The following is an 18,921-nucleotide window of genomic DNA, read 5'->3' as shown; positions in this document are numbered from 1 at the left end:
ATATGGTGCATATCTACCTCCAAAAAACTGCAACTGTAGAGCTAGATAGGTTGTACTATGAGATTATTTTTTAATTTTAAATGTTTTTTTAATATTAATAAGATCCCTATTTTAGTCTAAGATTGTTCCCACTTTTTTCACTGTTCATAATTGTCACAGTGACAAAACATAAGATACACTTTTAAAACCTTCTCTAATCTTGCTTCTCCAAAGAATCTAAAATAAGTACTGTGTTAATTTTGGCTGTATTTCTATCACTATTTCAAACTTACATTTAGGAGTAGTTAAGGCAAAGGGGGCTAGTGTGAAACCAAAGGAAGAAACCATTTCTAAAAGAGACCTGCCAATCGCAGAGAAGGCTATATATAGTTCATAGTGACCTCACCCGGAGGGGTAGGGATGACTTCAAATTGCAGTGAGTAAGGGACACATGAAGTAGAGACAATGAGGCATAGTGAGACTGAAGAAGTTTATATGGTGATAAAATGAAAAAAAAAACACTTTTTTATATAAAAAATATTAAAACGGCTTTTATATGCTATGGGAGAATGCAAAGACACTTAAACATATGTGTTGGCTAACAGGAAGGAGCCAGTAAGAAGGGAAAGTATAAATACAGAAGAGCAGCAAACTTTGAGTTTAGGGCACGGGTTTAAAGGAGTCAGAAGGAGGCAGAATCCTGCAGAAGACAAGAGCACAACACCCTCGAGCCCAGCTGGACAGAGTCTGCCTTGTAAGAGCACTGCTGCCTCCCTGACCCCAACAGGGTGTCAGCACTAATCTCAGTCTCACACTGCTGTTGCTTAGCAACTACACCATTTGCCGAAGCATCAGCTGTGTTCAACTAAATCAGTAAGATGATATAGACATATTGCTATCTATCTAGAATAAACTGAAGTTAATTAAAGTTATTCCAATCCATAATAATGCAGTTGTTTTTATTTTCCAGCCAAAGAGCTAGATTTTGCATTTATCCCTAAATTGTGTTTCTATAAGGTTCAGTTCAGTTCAGTTGCTCAGTTGTGTCTGACTCTATGCAACCCCATGAATTGCAGCACTCCAGGCCTCCCTGTCCATCACCATCTCCCTGAGTTCACTCAAACTCATGTCCATTGAGTCAGTGATGCCATCTCATCCTCTGTCGTCCCCTTTTCCTCTTGCCCCCAATCCCTCCCAGCATCAGTCTTTTCCAATGAGTCAACTCTTTGCATGAGGTGGCCAAAGTACTGGAGTTTCAGCTTTAGCATCATTCCTTCCAAAGAACACCCAGGGCTGATCTCCTTCAGAATGGACTGGTTGGATCTCCTTGCAGTCCAGAGGACTCTCAAGAGTCTTGTCCAACACCACAGTTCAAAAGCATCAATTCTTCGGTGCTCAGCTTTCTTCACAGTCCAACTCTCACATCCATACATGACCACTAGAAAAATCATAGCTTTGACTAGACGGACCTTTGTTGGTAAAGTAATATCTCTGCTTTTCAATATACTGTCTAGGTTGGTCATAACTTTCCTTCCAAGGAGTAAGCGTCTTTTAATTTTATGGCTGCAGTCAAGATCTTAGTCCATCATTTCAACCTTAGAGGCATGTAGATTCTCTAATTCAGTAAACTACAGCCTGAAGGCTCACTGCCTGTCCTTGTAAATAAAGTTTTACTCGAACGCAGCCACACACATTCATTTATGCAATTCCTATGGCTGCTCATAATGGCAGAGTTGTTGAGTAGTTGCAGTAGAAACCACATGACTTTAGGGAAGCCTAAAATATTTACTATCTGGCCCTTTGTAGAAAAGGATCAGCCAAACTCTGCTTCTAATCCAACCTATAAACTATTTTTTCCAAGTAAAATATGCAAGTAGATGTGTTTTCTGTGTCTTCATTCAAGTTATTAAGAATTCTGAATTCAACAGGGTCTAATCCACAATGCAAATTAAAAATTCCTGTTCACTTTCCTCTTGTTTAACACAAATCTATTAGTTATCACTAAAAGAATAAGAACAGTTCATTATTACCCAGACTACAATTGTTCTTTTCCACAAAGCTGTCATAGTGAGTGTTGTCAACCTTCTGGATGAAATCCATATATACCTCAGCTAATACCATGTCCAGTTTATGATCCTGATAAACCATACAATCTAAAATTTCCTTTATGATTCAAAAACATTCTCTAAAAATCATCAGTCTTACTAGGTTATAATATAGTATATCCCTGGTGATATACAGAGATAGGTTAAAGACCATTTGGGCTGCTATAAACATTTTCTACAGACTGAGTGACTTAAAACTACAGAAATGTTTGTCTTACAGTTTGAGAGGCTGGGAAGTCCAGCAGATTCCTTGTCTTTTTGCTGCCTCCTCATGTGGCATAAAAGGAAAGGATGTGTCTGGGATCTCTTTTATAAGTGAGCTAATCTCATTCATGTGGAGAAGGCAATGGCACCCCACTCCAGTACTCTTGCTTGGAAAATCCCATGGATGGAGGCGCCTGTTAGGCTGCAATCCATGGGGTCACTAGGAGTCGGACACGACTGAGCGACTTCCATTTCACTTTTCCCTTTCATGCACTGGAGAAGGAAATGGCAACCCACTCCAGTGTTCTTGCCTGGAGAATCCCAGGGACAGGGGAGCCTGGTGGGCTGCCATCTATGGGGTCGCACAGAGTCGGACACGACTGAAGTGACTTAGCATAGCAATCTCATTTATGAGGACTCTGCTCTTATGATTTAAACATATCCCAAGGACTCCACTTCCTGATATCATCACATTGGAGGTTGGGCTTTCAATATACAAATTTGGAGGGGACACACACTTTCAGTCCATTCCAGGCTGGAACTACTCTCATCTGACTCATTAGAAACCTAAGCCAGCTGTGCCTGCTCAGGTCTGAAAAAAGTAAGAGGAGGCAGGAAAGCTACTAGCTGTCCCTTCTCATTTTGGCTCACAGTGTGAGTATTTTGAGCCAGTCCTGTTCCCTCTCCTAATGCCACACTCTGGCTGTGCTGTGGACATGGAAGCCACACATGAAAATGAGATAGAGCTGCACGCTGCACGGAAGCAAAGGAAAAGAGTATTTAAGTTTCTACCATGGAGTTTTGTGAGCTCATTTACACACGTTGTGATATAGATTTGGATTCTTTTCAATTGTTTTTTAATTGAAGGATGACTGCTTTACAGAATTGTGTCGGTTTCTACCAAACATCAACATGAATTTGGTTTTTAAGTGGATTTGTTGCACATTTATTGCTCATTTGGTTTCATTTTACATAGCTGAAGCTGCTGAATAGTGAATTCTGTAAAAGCACACTGTTGCTGTATTGCTTAGTAAATGTCTCAGCAAAATGCGGAACTTATCAGCAGCTTCTCACACTGGGTCTGAAATGACTAGCTTAAAACTAATATGGCACTTCAACCCATTCTCAGATCCCACACTTAGGCACTGTGTCACTGAGTTCTTCAGTCCAAAGGAGGCCTGCTAAGTTTAAAAAATCAAGAGTCCTAATATACAAGGTTTCAAATCATGTTTGGCTTATATTTATAGGGAAAGCACTGCACCCAAAACTGACTGTCTTTACACTTCACAAAAAGTGTTCAAGTAAAAACTTCCAAACTTGGTAAAAGATCACTCTTCATAACTAAAGACAGTTCATGTGCTATGACCTCCCGATCTGCACATGGCACAATCACAAAAAAAAAAAAAAACAAAAAAACCCAGTATTAATCCATCAAAATTAAAGCGAATATATGAATGTCAGCATATCTGGGTGAACAGCAAAGATATATTACTATATGCATCATCAGTGCTTGTAAGAAATAAGGCATGCTTCATTCTTTTTCTGAAAAAGAAGTTCTTGGAAGAAAATATTTCTTCCCGTCTGTGCACTTGTGCACTTCAGTGTCTCGTGGGCGTATTTCTTCTTTTAGGACTTACACTTGGTCCTGAAATACTGTACAGGGAGCCAGAATATTTCTGCTGCAGCATTTGTCCTGGATTCTTTGCTTTTACTATTATGTATCATCCCCTTGCAGCATTTTGTTGAAATGGTCCTTCACGTAAAAGTTACATAAAATTTCCCCTTATAAAATTGCATAAATTCTGAAATGTAGAAGTTGGAAATAACTTAAAATGTTGTCAAACACTAACCAGGTCACTTTTGTGATTTACATTACCCTAATGAGACCTCAGATCCAGTTAATAAAATCTAATGTCTAGTGTGCTTAGCTACAGAGGGGCTTCCAGGGTGATGAGACCTCAGTGATACTCAGGTTCTGGGAACTGTAAATTCAGAAATTTCAGACTAGGCTCCTATTTTAATATGGGCAGAATTTTATTTAAATGTTCAGCTAATGCCTTTTTACACTAATCATATCACTTCAGCAAAGAAAGCTCGAGAGTAAGTTCCAGAAGGAAGATGATTGGCGTTGTGACTCAGCTCTCAAGGACAGAGACACAAATGTCCACATCCTCCAGACCCTAAGAATGAGGGGATTCTCTGAGACCACATGTTCTCAGGAATCCCATGTAAGTGACTCTGGGGACCTTGCTTCACTGTTTGATCCTACTGTACTAAAACAATAACATTTTGCTTTCATTTGCTAAAAGGGAAAAACCCTGTATTGAAAAATCACTGTCATTTAATGAATTAGTATAACTCACAGCCTTACAGCATCTTTCACTTCTCTCTCTCTCTCTCTCTCTCTCTCTCTATATATATATATATATATATATATGTGTGTGTGTGTGTGTATATATATGTGTGTGTGTGTGTATATATATCTGGCTAAACTCACCTTTTAAAAAAAACTCTATTAAGTAAAATGACCTATGATGACAAGTCAAAGTCATGTTGCATTTAAAATATGTAATTTCCATGATTTTTTGTAAAATTATGAGTTTTTAATATACTTAGAGTGAAGATATAAATACACAAGAATATCAGATTTATCACTAATCTGATTCTCAGCTTTCACTTTAAAAGTTATTTGGTTCTATTCTCATGCTTGTGCTCAGTTGCTCAGTTGTGTCCCACTCTTTGTTACTCCATGGATGGTAGCCTGCCAGGCCCCTCTGTCCCTGGAATATTCCAAGCAAGAATACTAGAATGGGTTGCCATGGCCTCCTCCAGGAGATTTTTCCAACCCAAAGACTGAACCTTCATTTCTTGCTTCTCCTGCATTGGCAGGTACAGTCTTTACCCCATGCCACACGGGAAGCCCAATTTGTTTATATTATCCTCTGTTTTTTCACCTTTCCTTTAAGCTCTGATCTTTGAATCAAAGTCAATGTGCTGTCATCAATGAGGACAACAGAAACTGATGTTATTTAAGAAATAAGCTTGACTACTTAAAAAAAAAAAAATCTAAGACCACAATTGCTAAAATTGTAGGCCTCTCGCTAGATAATGATAATAGACAATACACAATTCAAGTCCTGGCATATTAACCAAGCAGGTTAATATGAACTAACCAAGAACTAACCAAGCAGAATCATTTGCCACCAACACCTGTACTTTCTGAAAGCAAAACAGGGTCAAGAAAATGAAGAATACATCTGTAATCTTAACTGCCTAAGCAGGAAGCTCTATCTAGTTAGATTTAAAAATAGGTAAGCCATACTGTCCGTTAATTGCTACTTTCACACTTCTTGGTTCACGCTCTGAGAAACACCAGTTGTGGCCAGTTATTATAACAAAAGCACCAACTGCACAGACACTAAAATAAGAACATGTGGATGCTATTGTTAAAAGCAGATTTTCTCTGTGCCAAGAGGTGGATCAGGAATGGGTATCAAAAGTAAGTTATTCTGAGAAAGCATAACAAATATGATATAAAGAAGCATAGATATTCAATAAAGCACTGCCAACTATTACATTTTAATTCTTTCCAGCTGCAGAACCTGGTTTCCTCCTGGTGACAGAGACCAAATTCAACCACCGGCCTCCTTGGGTTACCTTTATTCATTCTGCAAGCGCTGGCAAGGGCTCTCCAGACACCCCTTTTAGAGCAAGAATATAGAGTGATAAAGAGTTCTGGGAGGCCAGGATACTTCAGCAGAGAGGCCTCCTACACTGAGTAGATGGAGATTATCACTTACCAACCTTCACGCTTTATCTCCAATTCATTTATTAACTATTCCAGTTATCTGGAGCTACTAGGTACAGGGAGATCAAAGAACAAGAGTTTTGTATCAGGCTGGACAGGCTCCAACATGCCTCATGCCAAGGACTGGGGAGGCCTGTCCTCTTAATTCCCTTCTTAGTTCCAGCACTAGGTGGCAGCCGACAGGGCCAGCAGGGACAAAGCCATGGCACCCAAGCATAAAGACGGTCCATCACTGGAGAGTGGTTTCAAACCCTTATCAAGGGCCATATCTAATCTTCTGTTGTGATCTCCTACTTGTAATCTGAGGGCCAAATATTCTCAGGACCCTAAATTAATACTTGGAAACACTTATCTTCATCTTTCCCCTTACTGTATCCTGGGTGTGTGTCCTCCCCAAACTTACACCCTGTTTGAATCGGATCAAGAATATTGTCCTCTGTAATGAGCCACTAGGGAACTTAGACAGAGCAAGTTTAAAATGTCTCAGATCAGAATAAGGATTTAATTTAATAAGTTATTAATTCCTCTGGTCAGCTCAGCTGTTGCCACATAAAATCTCTCAGATGATGTCTAGACTGTATCAAAACCCTTCATTATTGTTCTCACCAAAATGCTACAAAGGGTCTGTCAACCTTTTCTTCATTACTGCCCCTCCCCTCATTAATGAGTCTTTTTAGACATGTTTCCACATATACTCTATGAATTGTTAATACTAAAGATATACTGGATACCTGTTTATATGCACTTGCCCTTTGGAAGACCACAAACCATTATAACATATAAAACTTTTTTTCACCACCTAAAATCCAATTACATTCCCTTGGGGCAATATATTATTATTATTTTCTGAGAATGTGTGTCTATAACACTTAAGATAAGCTGCCTTTTGAAAATTCCCCGATCTAAGAGCCCATTATAGTGTAAATTATTTTTACTCTGTATACAACATTTTTATTTTAATCTAACTATCTTTTCCCCTTTCCTAGCCTTCTATATAAATGAGATTGACAGTGAGGAAAGTACTGAGCAGTCTGAACTAATCAAAATGTGTGTGTATGTGTGTGTGTCTATTGTAACTACACAACAGTTCTAGTTCAAATATGATGGAATAAATCTAGAGTAGTTTTCAAACTATTAATTGTTTAAATTAATAAATAAAAACTTTAATTTATTAAAATTAAAGCATTAGCACTTTTCATATAGACTAGACAGATGTACAGAGTTTTAACAACAACAACAAAAACAAAGAGATATGAGCTGTGAGACTTGGTTTTAAAAGTCAGAATCTTGGGTTAATGGGCAATGGTTACATATTTTTCATTTTCTGTCCTTGACTTCTTGTAACTGATACTTGGGAAGTTAAGGATTACAAAATTATGGCTATGAAGTCATGCAAATTATAAATGGCATTTTACTCTATGCAGCTGAAAGGGCACATGAAGTGCAAACATTAACAAATCTAAAAACTCAATGAGTAGAAGATTGTCCCTGGTGGAAACACTAATGAGTGAAACAAAACTATAAAAATTTTGTCTTGAGCCTAAACCTTTTAAAATTTTTATTAAAAAAATGTGTTCAAAATGAAGGCTTATCAAAAGTGCACTGCTAGCATATTTTACATAAAATACTATAATAAGGTAACTGAAATACAGGGTGACCTTCTGCCTGGAAGTGACTCTGTGGTTTCCCTATATCCCCTCCACTTCAGATGACTTCAGCACACTGAAATCCACAGTCTCCTTGCCATCAGAAAATATAACAAAGTTTTTGTTTGCTTGTTTCAAAGCTTAGAAGCTTTTTAGTGATATCCAAACTAAGGACAAGCCAAGAGAGAAACTGATAATAAGAAGGCTAATATGAATTTACCAGCAGTCAAATGTTGCCAGCTCAAAGAGTGAAACTTTTAAGAATAGCTTGGTGAGCTCCTCAGGGGATGTGTCAGAACTTTAAGTAAGCAGAAGGAAAGATATATCATCTGATGAAGGGAAAACAAAACAAAACAAAACAAAACCAAACTCCTATGGGTCAGTTCAGGTAGGTTGTGGAAGCAGCTGCAAATTATTGGCAACATAAGCTGTAGTTGAGAACTGAGAAATACATTAACTTCAGATCTTGGTGGAGGCCCAGATAGCAAACTCGATTAAAATCATTGGCATCCAGTGGCCCAGGTGTCTTTCATAAAAGGAAAACAAACAAGCCTTTCTGGGACTTTGCTTAAGACTTGGCTGTTGAAGGAGCTTTGCTTCTCGCAAACAGTTGGAAAGACTTCTGTGAAAGAAAACTAATAGCAGGAGTCAGGTCCCCCTGGAATACAGATGAAACTCCAAAAAGCATTTTCTCCCAAATTGTGAGTTTCTGAGCCATGCTGAACTCCACTGGGGAAGTCACTCTGGGGATGAACAGGGCAACAGGCTGCACACCTGGCCTCTCAAGATAAATAATATATAAATAAACTGTCCCTAAGCTCCAGCTACCATTTCCTCTGAAACGAATCATTCCCTCGCCTCCCACTTAAAAAATAAAAATAAATCACCCAGAGAAGGCCACTCTTGAGTCCATCCACCTATGACAAATGCCCCATCTGTTTCAAGCCCACAAGATTAAGAACCTGAGCATGGGGAGGCGCAGCCTGCGTCTTTCTCCAGCTTCCAGGTCCTCCTATCAGTGGACGGATGGACACCGAAATGACTTCTTTAGGGTCCTGGAGATGAGTCACCGGGGCTCTCCGGTCCTCTCCCGCACACCGCCTTCCACACCCTCAGTCCCATTCCCAGGAAGGGGCTCTCAGGGATGGAGGCAGGCACCGGACCCCTCTTCCTCTTCTGCACCCCCTCCCACACACACGCCACCAAGGTTCTTAGGAAAGAACCCGAAGGGGCGGGGGATGGGGGAAACCACAGTGATGACAACCAAAAAAGTAAGTATTTAATTGAAAAAAAATAAAATCTGAGTCTCTTACCATCTCGCCTGAGGTTGGCGTTACGCAAAGCTTTGATAGATGCGCTCTGCGGGGTGGCAGAAGTGTCCCGGTAGCTGCAAAAGTTTGCGCAGACTAGCGTATAGACAAGGATGAGCCGGTGCATTGGGATCAGAGACCCGGGGACAGCGTCACTCCAAGAAAAAGCCGGGACAGGCTCCCGGGACGCGCGCCCGCACTCGCTGGCCCTGGCCTCCGTGCTAGTCGCCGAGCTCTCCGCAAACTTCCTGCATGCCGCGCTCTCCGCGCGGGGGGCGGCCGCACTTCCTCGTGGCGCGGAGAGTTGATCAATGATGACGGGACAAACAACAGGTTGACGTTTGTTCGCCCCCTCCGGTGGCCGACAGCTGCAGCACAGGCGCCCGGACGCCGAGCGGAGCAGCAGCGGCCCCCGCCTGGCGGCGGCGCCCCGGGCTGTACGCACTCGGGCTCCCCGCCGCGGCGCGCCAGGCTCCAGGGCCGAGCCCCGCGCCGCCGCCGGGCCTGGCCGGGCGACCTGGGACGCGACTCCCCCACCTTTCGGGCCTCAGGCCGAGACTGAAGACCAGACAGGCGAGGGGAACCAGGGAGTTGGGGGGCTGGGAGAAATGCGAGAGGGTGGAATCCCCAAACTTCTCCGGAGGTGACGGGCTCATCCACCCCAAGACGTGGCTCATCCACCCCAAGACGTGGCTCCTGCCTAGTGATGGGGGCGGGCGTTTGGGGGCGGGGGGGCGCGATTTGAGGAGAAGGGCTGCAGTTCCAAAGTTGTCCTGTACAATAACCAAGGTCAGATTCTGCTCAGTCAAGATTTTGCTAAGTGGAAAAAAATAAAAAGGAAAAACTCTATAGCAAGGAGCTTGATTCTGATCTTTACTTTGAACCCCAGTGAGGTGAAAGTCACTCAGTCATATCCGACTCTTTGAGACCCCATGGACCATACAGTCCATGGAATTCTCCAGGCCAGAATACTGGAGTGGGCAGCCTTTCCCTTCTCCAGGCAATCTTCCTAACCCAGGCATCGAACCAAGGCCTACCCGCATTGCAGGTGGATTCTTTCCCAACTGAGCCACAAAGGAAGCCCTTGAACTCCAGTAGGTGTGGCCTTAGCCAAGTCAAGGTTAATTTCTCAGAGTGAAACTTAGCCTGTCTTAGGTGTGAGGGTTGTATGCGATGAAGTGTAACAGTAAATTGTCAAGGGTGTTTGCATGTGTCCCACTGCCCACCTCCTGCACTGTAGAAAGATCTAGAAATTGGGTGGGGTTTGGCCAGTTGAGACTAGCAAAGTGAAGAAGTTAAGGGGGTATTGTCTTCTTGGTCCACAAAGAGAGGCAGGGACATCCAGGCCTTGGGGCCCCCCTACTCTGAGTATGTGGAAGCTCAGAGGTGCAGAGGAAATACCCTTGGAATCCAGATCAGATCAGATCAGTCGCTCAGTCGTGTCTGACTCTTTGCGACCCCATGAATCGCAGCAGGCCAGGCCTCCCTGTCCATCACCAACTCCTGGAGTTCACTCAGACTCACGTCCATCGAGTCAGTGATGCCACACAGCCATCTCATCCTCTGTCGTCCCCTTCTCCTCCTGCCCCCAATCCCTCCCAGCATCAGAGTCTTTTCCAATGAGTCAACTCTTCGCATGAGGTGGCCAAAGTACTGGAGTTTCAGCTTTAGCATCATTCCTTCCAAAGAAATCCTAGGGCTGATCTCCTTCAGAATGGACTGGTTGGATCTCCTTGCAGTCCAAGGCACTTGAGTCCAGGAACTTCTAAATCCTGTCTATAGCCCCCAGGGGTAGGAGACTATATTTGGAAAAGGAGCAGTGAATCAAGACTCTCACTAGGTTTGTCACCTTAAATCATTTGAGCTCCTGAACCTCAGTTTCTTTACTTTAAAAACAAACGAACAAACAAACAAAAACACAAAAGGAGAGTAGTCATTCTTAAGTGCATGGTTGTGGTGATAAGTTATATGAAAGAACTTTAGTGTTTTGCTTTGCTGTAACTGAATCCAAATCCAAATCCAAATTTACTTAATTTCTCTGCTGCTCAAGGATGATATCTAGAAGAGACATTTTTTCATTCTCTTTCAGGCCTTTCAGCTCCTAAAAGTCTGGGATATGAGAATATCTCTATGTATGACATTCATGTATAGACAGAGCCAGAAGCACTAAGATGCCTAGGAAGTTCAGGAAAATTAAACTCGAGATTACACCATCCAAGGCTGACTAGAATATATGTGTTCTTTCTACATACTCAGAAGTTAATGTGGGTTCATCTCTTGGCATTTTTTTGCTAAACAGTGTTACAAACTGTGGGTTTGTGCATTTTGAAATAAATTTCAAGACCAGCATTATTTTTTTTAAATTGACATTTCTTTTTTTTTTAAGAGCCATTTTAGGTTCACAGCAAAATTGAGAGGATGAGACAGAGATTTCCCCTGTGCCACCACAGAAGCATAGCCTCCCAGACCAGCAGATCTACCCACCAGAGAGGCACATCTGCTACAATTGATGAACCTGGTGCACTCTTGGTTACATGTGGTATACATAAAGTTTACATCATGGCTCACATTTGGTGTTGCACATTCTGTGGGTTTGGGCAAATACATCATGGAATATTTGCCATTAAATATTGCGTATTTGCCAATATTCATACCACATTCATCATTATGGTATCATACAAAGTATTTTCACTGCTCTGAAAATCCTCTGCTACAGCATTATTTTTTTAATAAATAGAATGGCATACAATAGTGTAGAAATTTAATTATCAGGGTTCATTACAGATAGTAATGTTGCGTTTTTTCATGACTGTGTTGCTTTATAGATACACAAACATATAGGGATATAAAAGGCATTTCTGTGGGACGTAATCAAAAACTTTGTATTCAATAAGTCACTGGGAAAAGAGGTCTCAGAATATAAACAATCCCTGGAAGAGGGACCAAGGAGGGACTTAAAACCTAGGCTGGCATTAGTCATTTATTCACCCAACAAGTTTTATTTAAGCATTAGCTATTCCCTTTTTCCATGCTCTAGTCTAAAAACTCTTGGGATAAAATAGTGAACATGAGAGAGAAACTGTCTGCTTTCTTTGAGTACGTTCTAATGGATGACAGATCATAAACAGGTACATATATGTATTAATAAGAGAAGAGGATTGGAGATTGATGGGCTGGGGGTAATTAAAATATATGATGCTACTTTTAAAATGTGGTTGGAAATACTCATTAAATTTCACCCGTAGCTCCTGACATGAGAATATAGGAAACATGAGAAAATGTACAAGTGGCTTATATTTTTATGACAAGTGTAAACATACTAAAGAGATTTACTTATCTAAATATCTTATATGAAACATTGAATTTAAAGTATTCAAAGTAGTTTTTTTCCAAGATACTAATACTGTGCTGTCTCAAGGCATTATTAATTTATAATGCCAGATAATTACCTGAGAATATTAAAGGGCATCACACATGATCAACATATTCTTCATTTCTAATGTCGATAAATAACTCCAATCAACTACAAAACCAAAACTTAGGCACCGGAGACTAACCAATTATTTTGAATCTGGTTTTCAGTATTACCTAACAGTTAATTCTTCCTTGGTGGTCCAGTGGTTGAGAATCTGTTTTCTGATGCAGGGGATGAAGGTTCAATCCCTGATGAGGGAATTAAGATCACAAGTGCCCTGGGCATCTAGACCCAGGAACCACAGCTGCTGAGCCCGTGTGTTCTGGAACTCACATGGGTGTGCACCACAGCTAGAGAGAGGCCTGCAAGCTGGAACAGTAACAAAAAAGATCCTGCCAGTCGCAACTAAGACTGGAGGCAGCCAAAAATAAATAATTTTTAAAAACCCTTATAAATTATGTTGACTATATCAACTAAGGTATCACTGTACACAGAATAGAACTTAATAAAAATGAATTGAGAGAATGGGGAAGGTCTGGCATCAAAGTAAAATTGTACCAACTTATTTTTTACAGGTATCCTAAGCTAACTTACCAAAATATTGAATGTCACCACATTTCAAATGTCTGTGGGTCAATTAGAAGAATATGAGGCCCCTCAATGAAAACAGATTTATAAAATTTACTCCTATAGTGTTTATAATAATATAAATCATCTATTTTATGTTTATTTGACTTTTGATGGCATTTAAGTATAAAAGAAACCTATATTATTTAGAAAAATTTTTCAAATGAAGGCAACTAATAATGTTATTGTTTTAGTTGCTAAGTCGTGTCTGATTTGTTGCGATCCCATGAACTATAGCCCACCAGGCACCTCTGTCCACGGAATTTCCCAGATAAGAACACTGGAGTGAGTTGCCATTTCCTTCTCCAGGGCTTCTTCACAACTCAGGGATTGAACCTGTATCTCCTGCATTGGCAGGCAGACTCTTGACTGCTGAGCCACCAGGGAAGCCCAACTAGTGATAGGTAAAATGTATTTACCTTTTAGTATAAAGTGACATTTATCTCAAATATTCTAGCAATGATGATTTGATAAAAGGGTAGGTTAGAATATGACACTATTTTTATCATCTGCTCTTCCTTTGATTAACAGACACAAGAACGGTGTTTCCTATTACATTTTCAAATACACTTGGCTGCTTTCACTAACTCATAACAAATCATGGTGGAAAAGTGATGGAAAGCGGTATGACCTTTCTGAAGCCTTTCATTTCAAGTGAATCACACCAGTGCTGCCCTTAAAAACAAAACATCTACTGACTTTAGATGAAGACTTCTTTATTCAAAAAGCACATCCTTTTGTTGTTTATCTTGTATTCACTAGATCTCAGAAAAAGTGAAACAGTTCGACATAGCATCCTAATTTCTCCTCTGCTCCTAGACTACTGAACTTGGTCAGTATTGAATTTTATGGGGATTATATCCTTTCCTATGAAATGAGAGTATTATACTAGGTTATTAAATACATCTTTCAGAAATCTGAATGTTTTGTTTTATTTTTAAAATTTTGCCTTCTGTTATAATTTTTCACCACGTGGTATATATATATGTAGCTTTGTCAAGCTCAAATGAATTTTAAATAGTTGTAGAAAATTTTGTTATATACAAGAATAGAAATTTTCTATAAATTTTAATAAGCTCATGTTTTGATATTTCAATAACTATAATAAAAGGATAACTCAAAGATTGGTTTATTATCTAGCATGAATGCTTACTTTAATTTTCAAAATTTTACTTTCATTTAAGGAAATCAATGGTTCAGCTGTATAAAAGCATAGGTAAGGATAAGATTTTTTTTTTTGAGTATATGATTAGTTATTTTATTTAATTGCTGACTAGTATTCCATAGTTATGGACATTCTTTTTTATTTATTTATTTTTATTTTTTATTTATTTATTTTTTTGTTCCAGTTGGGATTTTATTTTATTTTATTTTTTTAAATTTTATTTTATTTTTAAACTTTACATAATTGTATTAGTTTTGCCAAATATCAAAATGAATCAGCCACAGGTATATATGTGTTCCCCATCCTGAACCCTCCTCCCTCCCCATCCCATCCCTCTGGGTCGTCCCAGTGCACTAGCCCCAAGCATCCAGTATCGTGCATCGAACCTGGACTGGCATCTCGTTTCATACATGATATTTTACATGTTTCAATGCCATTCTCCCAAATCTTCCCACCCTCTCCCTCTCCAACAGAGTCCATAAGACTGTTCTATACATCAGTGTCTCTTTTGCCATCTCGTACACAGGGTTATTGTTACCATCTTTCTAAATTCCATATATATGCGTTAGTATACTGTATTGGTGTTTTTCCTTCTGGCTTACTTCACTCTGTATAATAGGCTCCAGTTTCATCCACCTCATTAGAACTGATTCAAATGTATTCTTTTTAATGGCTGAGTAATACTCCATTATGTATATGTACCACTGCTTTCTTATCCATTCATCTGCTGATGGACATCTAGGTTGCTTCCATGTCCTGGCTATTATAAACAGTGCTGCGATGAACATTGGGGTACACGTGTCACTTTCCCTTCTGGTTTCCTCAGTGTGTATGCCCAGCAGTGGGATTGCTGGATCATAAGGCAGTTCTATTTCCAGTTTTTTAAGGAATCTCCACACTGTTCTCCATAGTGGCTGTACTAGTTTGCATTCCCACCAACAGTGTAAGAGAGTTCCCTTTTATCCACACCCTCTCCAGCATTTATTGCTTGTAGACTTTTGGATTGCAGCCATTCTGACTGTTGTGAAATGGTACCTCATAGTGGTTTTGATTTGCATTTCTCTGATAATGAGTGATGTTGAGCATCTTTTCATGTGTTTGTTAGCCATCTGTATGTCTTCTTTGGAGAAATGGCTATTTAGTTCTTTGGCCCATTTTTTGATTGGGTCATTTATTTTTCTGGAGTTGAGCTGTAGGAGTTGCTTGTATATTTTTAAGATTAGTTGTTTGTCAGTTGCTTCATTTGCTATTATTTTCTCCCATTCTGAAGGCTGTCTTTTCACCTTGCTAATAGTTTCCTTTGATGTGCAGAAGCTTTTAAGGTTAATTAGGTCTCATTTGTTTATTTTTGCTTTTATTTCCAATATTCTGGGAGGTGGGTCATAGAGGATCCTGCTGTGATATATGTCGGAGAGTGTTTTGCCTATGTTCTCCTCTAGGAGTTTTATAGTTTCAGGTCTTACGTTTAGATCTTTAATCCATTTTGAGTTTATTTTTGTGTTTTAATGGTAGAAGGAACTAAATAGAAGAGATACCATTGACTAAAACTATGACAAATTTAGGAAAGAGATATAATTAACCCTGATTAAGATATATAACAAAATGATTTTGACCTATGATTTGCCTCAAAGTAAGGGTTAAACTATTCAAAAAACAAAAAAAAGTTTGAATATTTTAGGTGCCAAAGAATGAAATTAAATATTTATAAGTTGACAAATTTTGGTACATTTTTAAATAGTTCTGCTGATTTTAAAGATCTGGAATACAGGGATGGTTATATAATATTTTATATCAAGTATGTGCAAAATATATTATTAAATTTTATTGACTCATCAACAAATAGAACACCATTTTAAACTAATTGAATGATTCTTTTAACAATAAAGTTATCTGTTAAACTCATATTCTTAACCAACTTATTTGTCATGTGTATCACGTTTATCTTTTTATTCCCATTGTTATGAGAAATAAATTGTATATAGACATTTAAGTGTATTTCCTTTAAATACGGATTAAAGAGGAAATAAAGGGCTGTTTGGAGGACTGAAACTTGTGGGTTTATTTAATTTGCTTCAAAGCAGCATTAATCTACTCTTCTCAATTACTGATGAGGGATCCCATGTCCTGAGCACAGTCTTTCCACAACAGGCCATGGCACTGAGATGGTTCTCATTAAGTATTCATCTTTACAGCTCTGACTTCAGTGACACAATCTAACTGTATACCATAAGAACACATGGCAACTGGTAGCGATATTTCTTTCTACTTGATAGGCTCAACTGTGGGCCTATTTCTATTTTCTGCATCCTAACTTAAGAAAATCATGGTATCAATACGTGGTGATTCAACCCTCAGATGTGCTCATTTTACACTACACTTTGTAATTTACTTTATATATATATATATATATGAACTACATATTGTTCTAGGTTTCTAAATAACAATGTCAAATACATTTGACATAAAGCTGATACATTTTGAGCACTAGTTTCCAGATTTGATATTTTAACATTAGTGGTTGGTGAGACTGTCAACTTGACTTTTTGAAAACCATTCAGTCAGTCAGGTAGGGTTGGTTTTCTGTTCTGCCAAATATTAGTTTACCTTTACTTCAGTGAATTAACCAGAGATACAGTTTAATAGAATGAGTCACTCAGTTACACATTTATCATATAAAAGAGTCCCTACAAATCTATAATTCTTTTTCAGTTTAATTATATATTTTTATGTCCATTTATCCTTTCCTGGGCTACATTATCTAAATTTAAGTTTTCAAAGATAAGTATGTTGTCTACACAGCAGGATTTCTTCCTTAATTGATCTGGGATATCTGCCAGTCTCCTTCAGAATTCTGCACTTTTATCTTTATGAGACTGGCTTATAGCCAGTACATTGTTATTCTTTAAGTTTTCCTCTTACCTTGCTATTTCTTGAGCAAGAAATTGGCATTCAGGTCTTTAAATGTTCCTTGGTTGACTGAGAGCTTAATTCAATCAAGAAAAAAAAAATATATATATATATATATTTATATTTATGTCTCTTGGGGTTCCATATTATAAATTTCTTATTTTCAGTATATCCAATATTGAATTTATTAATAAGATGATATTTAAAATTTGAATAAGTATTTAGCTCTTATTAATGACCAGATTCTTTTCTTTCTTTTTTTCTTTTCAGCTACTTTAACTCATCTGATGAAATTGCTTTTAAGAGTTTGAGATCAAGGTCATCTTTTTTTTTTAAGCCTTTCAATTTCAGATAGTATTTGTTTCTTTGTTTAAGCTCTAGCTGCACTGGTTTGTTTATTGGTTCTGCCATCTGACTTGCTTGCAGGATCTTAGTTCCCTCACCGGGAACTGATCCCAGGCTGTCTGCACTGGAAGCACAGAGTTCCAACCACCAGAACACTAGGGAATTCCCAACTTCCACTTTTGTATCCTAAAATCTTAGTTATCTTATCAGAATCCCCTCCTTGTGTTTAGTCTACCAAAGAAAATAAATTGCACAGTAGAAGAGAAATAAGCGTTGAAAGTGTTGTGCAAAATGAATACTTTGAATAAATAACTTATAGTGAAATAAATCACATCACTAGACACTGACCCTGATTGTTCCTTTTTTTTTTTTTTTTTTGTAGGCACAAGAAATTTGTTTCCTGAAGAAAGACTGGAAAACTCCCTCATTTGAAAAATTTAAACTTCTACAAAAAGAGACTGTTTTGATAAAGGATAGACAATATTCACTAGTTTCATCAGCATAATCTTATATTTCAGTACTATGTACTGACTGACTAATTAAAGAATCCTCAAGTTACCCTAAAGTATAATATAACATGGCATCTTTGAAAAGTCATGCCTTATGTTCCATGATTATATTTGCTTGAGCATAGGCCATTTTGAAAGTAATGAAAAGTTATCTGTGGTCCAAATTATTTATTGTATTTTCCTGTTTTAAGTAAGCTATAGTGAAAGTTTAAAACCTTTCAGGAAGCTTTGAAGGAACAAGGAAGCTCAGTGTATTCACATACAATAATCAAGGAGATGCAGTTTCAAGAATGGACTGGATAAAATGAAGAAAAATAAAAATGTGACAAAAAAGGATGTGGGAAACCAGAGGAAAGAAGTGAAGGTGAAAAGAGTCTGTCCAATTATAATCTGTGTGCTATATATTACATAAGTGCAGAAAAATTAATATTTGTACTGAAAAGATTCTTGTACAAGAATAGTGAAGTATCTGTGTAGAAATCATTTCTTAATAATTATAAAAATAAAGGTTTGAAATGAGTGGAAGTGTAAGAAGAATTGAGGTGGGGTGAGGGTGCTGCTGATGCTGCTGCTAAGTCGCTTCAGTCGTGTCCGAGTCTGTGCGACCCCATAGACGGCAGCCCACAAGGCTACCCCGTCCCTGGGATTCTCCAGGCAAGAACACTGGAGTGGGTTGCCATTTCCTTCTCCAATGCATGAAAGAGAAAAGTGAAAGTGAAGTCGCTCAGTCGTGTCTGACTCCTAGCGACCCCATGGATTGCAGCCTACCAGGCTCCTCCATCCATGGGATTTGCCAGGCAAGAGTACTGGAGTGGTGTGGGTGTGAGAGTTGGACTATAAGAAAGCTGAGCACTGAAGAATCAATGGATTTTGAACTGTGGTATTGGAGAAGACTCTTGAG

General features: G+C 38.8%; 1 protein-coding gene and 1 long non-coding RNA gene across 4 annotated transcripts in view; one reads left to right on the top strand and one right to left on the bottom strand.

The window, feature by feature from the left end:
- Nucleotides 1–9,497, bottom strand: part of PDGFD (platelet derived growth factor D) — a 278,186-nt gene extending 268,689 nt beyond the window's left edge. The window contains exon 1 of one of the 3 annotated variants that reach the window (XM_070803296.1): nt 9,056–9,497. In XM_070803296.1, the coding sequence (XP_070659397.1) occupies nt 9,056–9,179 (124 nt within the window). In that variant the 5' untranslated portion in view covers nt 9,180–9,497. The remainder of the gene's footprint in view (nt 1–9,055) is intronic. The other 2 variants (XM_019975523.2, XM_019975522.2) reach the window with 2 other exon arrangements.
- LOC139187270 (uncharacterized) lies at nt 8,703–18,540 on the top strand. Its single transcript, XR_011570808.1, has 4 exons — nt 8,703–9,013; nt 13,857–13,926; nt 14,279–14,310; nt 17,894–18,540. It is a non-coding gene; the product is annotated as an uncharacterized lncRNA (long non-coding RNA).
- The last annotated feature ends 381 nt before the right edge of the window (nt 18,541–18,921 follow it).

This window comes from Bos indicus, chromosome 15, assembly GCF_029378745.1.
Source record: "Bos indicus isolate NIAB-ARS_2022 breed Sahiwal x Tharparkar chromosome 15, NIAB-ARS_B.indTharparkar_mat_pri_1.0, whole genome shotgun sequence".
Classification (NCBI taxonomy): Eukaryota; Metazoa; Chordata; class Mammalia; order Artiodactyla; family Bovidae; genus Bos; species Bos indicus.
This window is presented reverse-complemented; position numbering and strand designations above follow the sequence as displayed.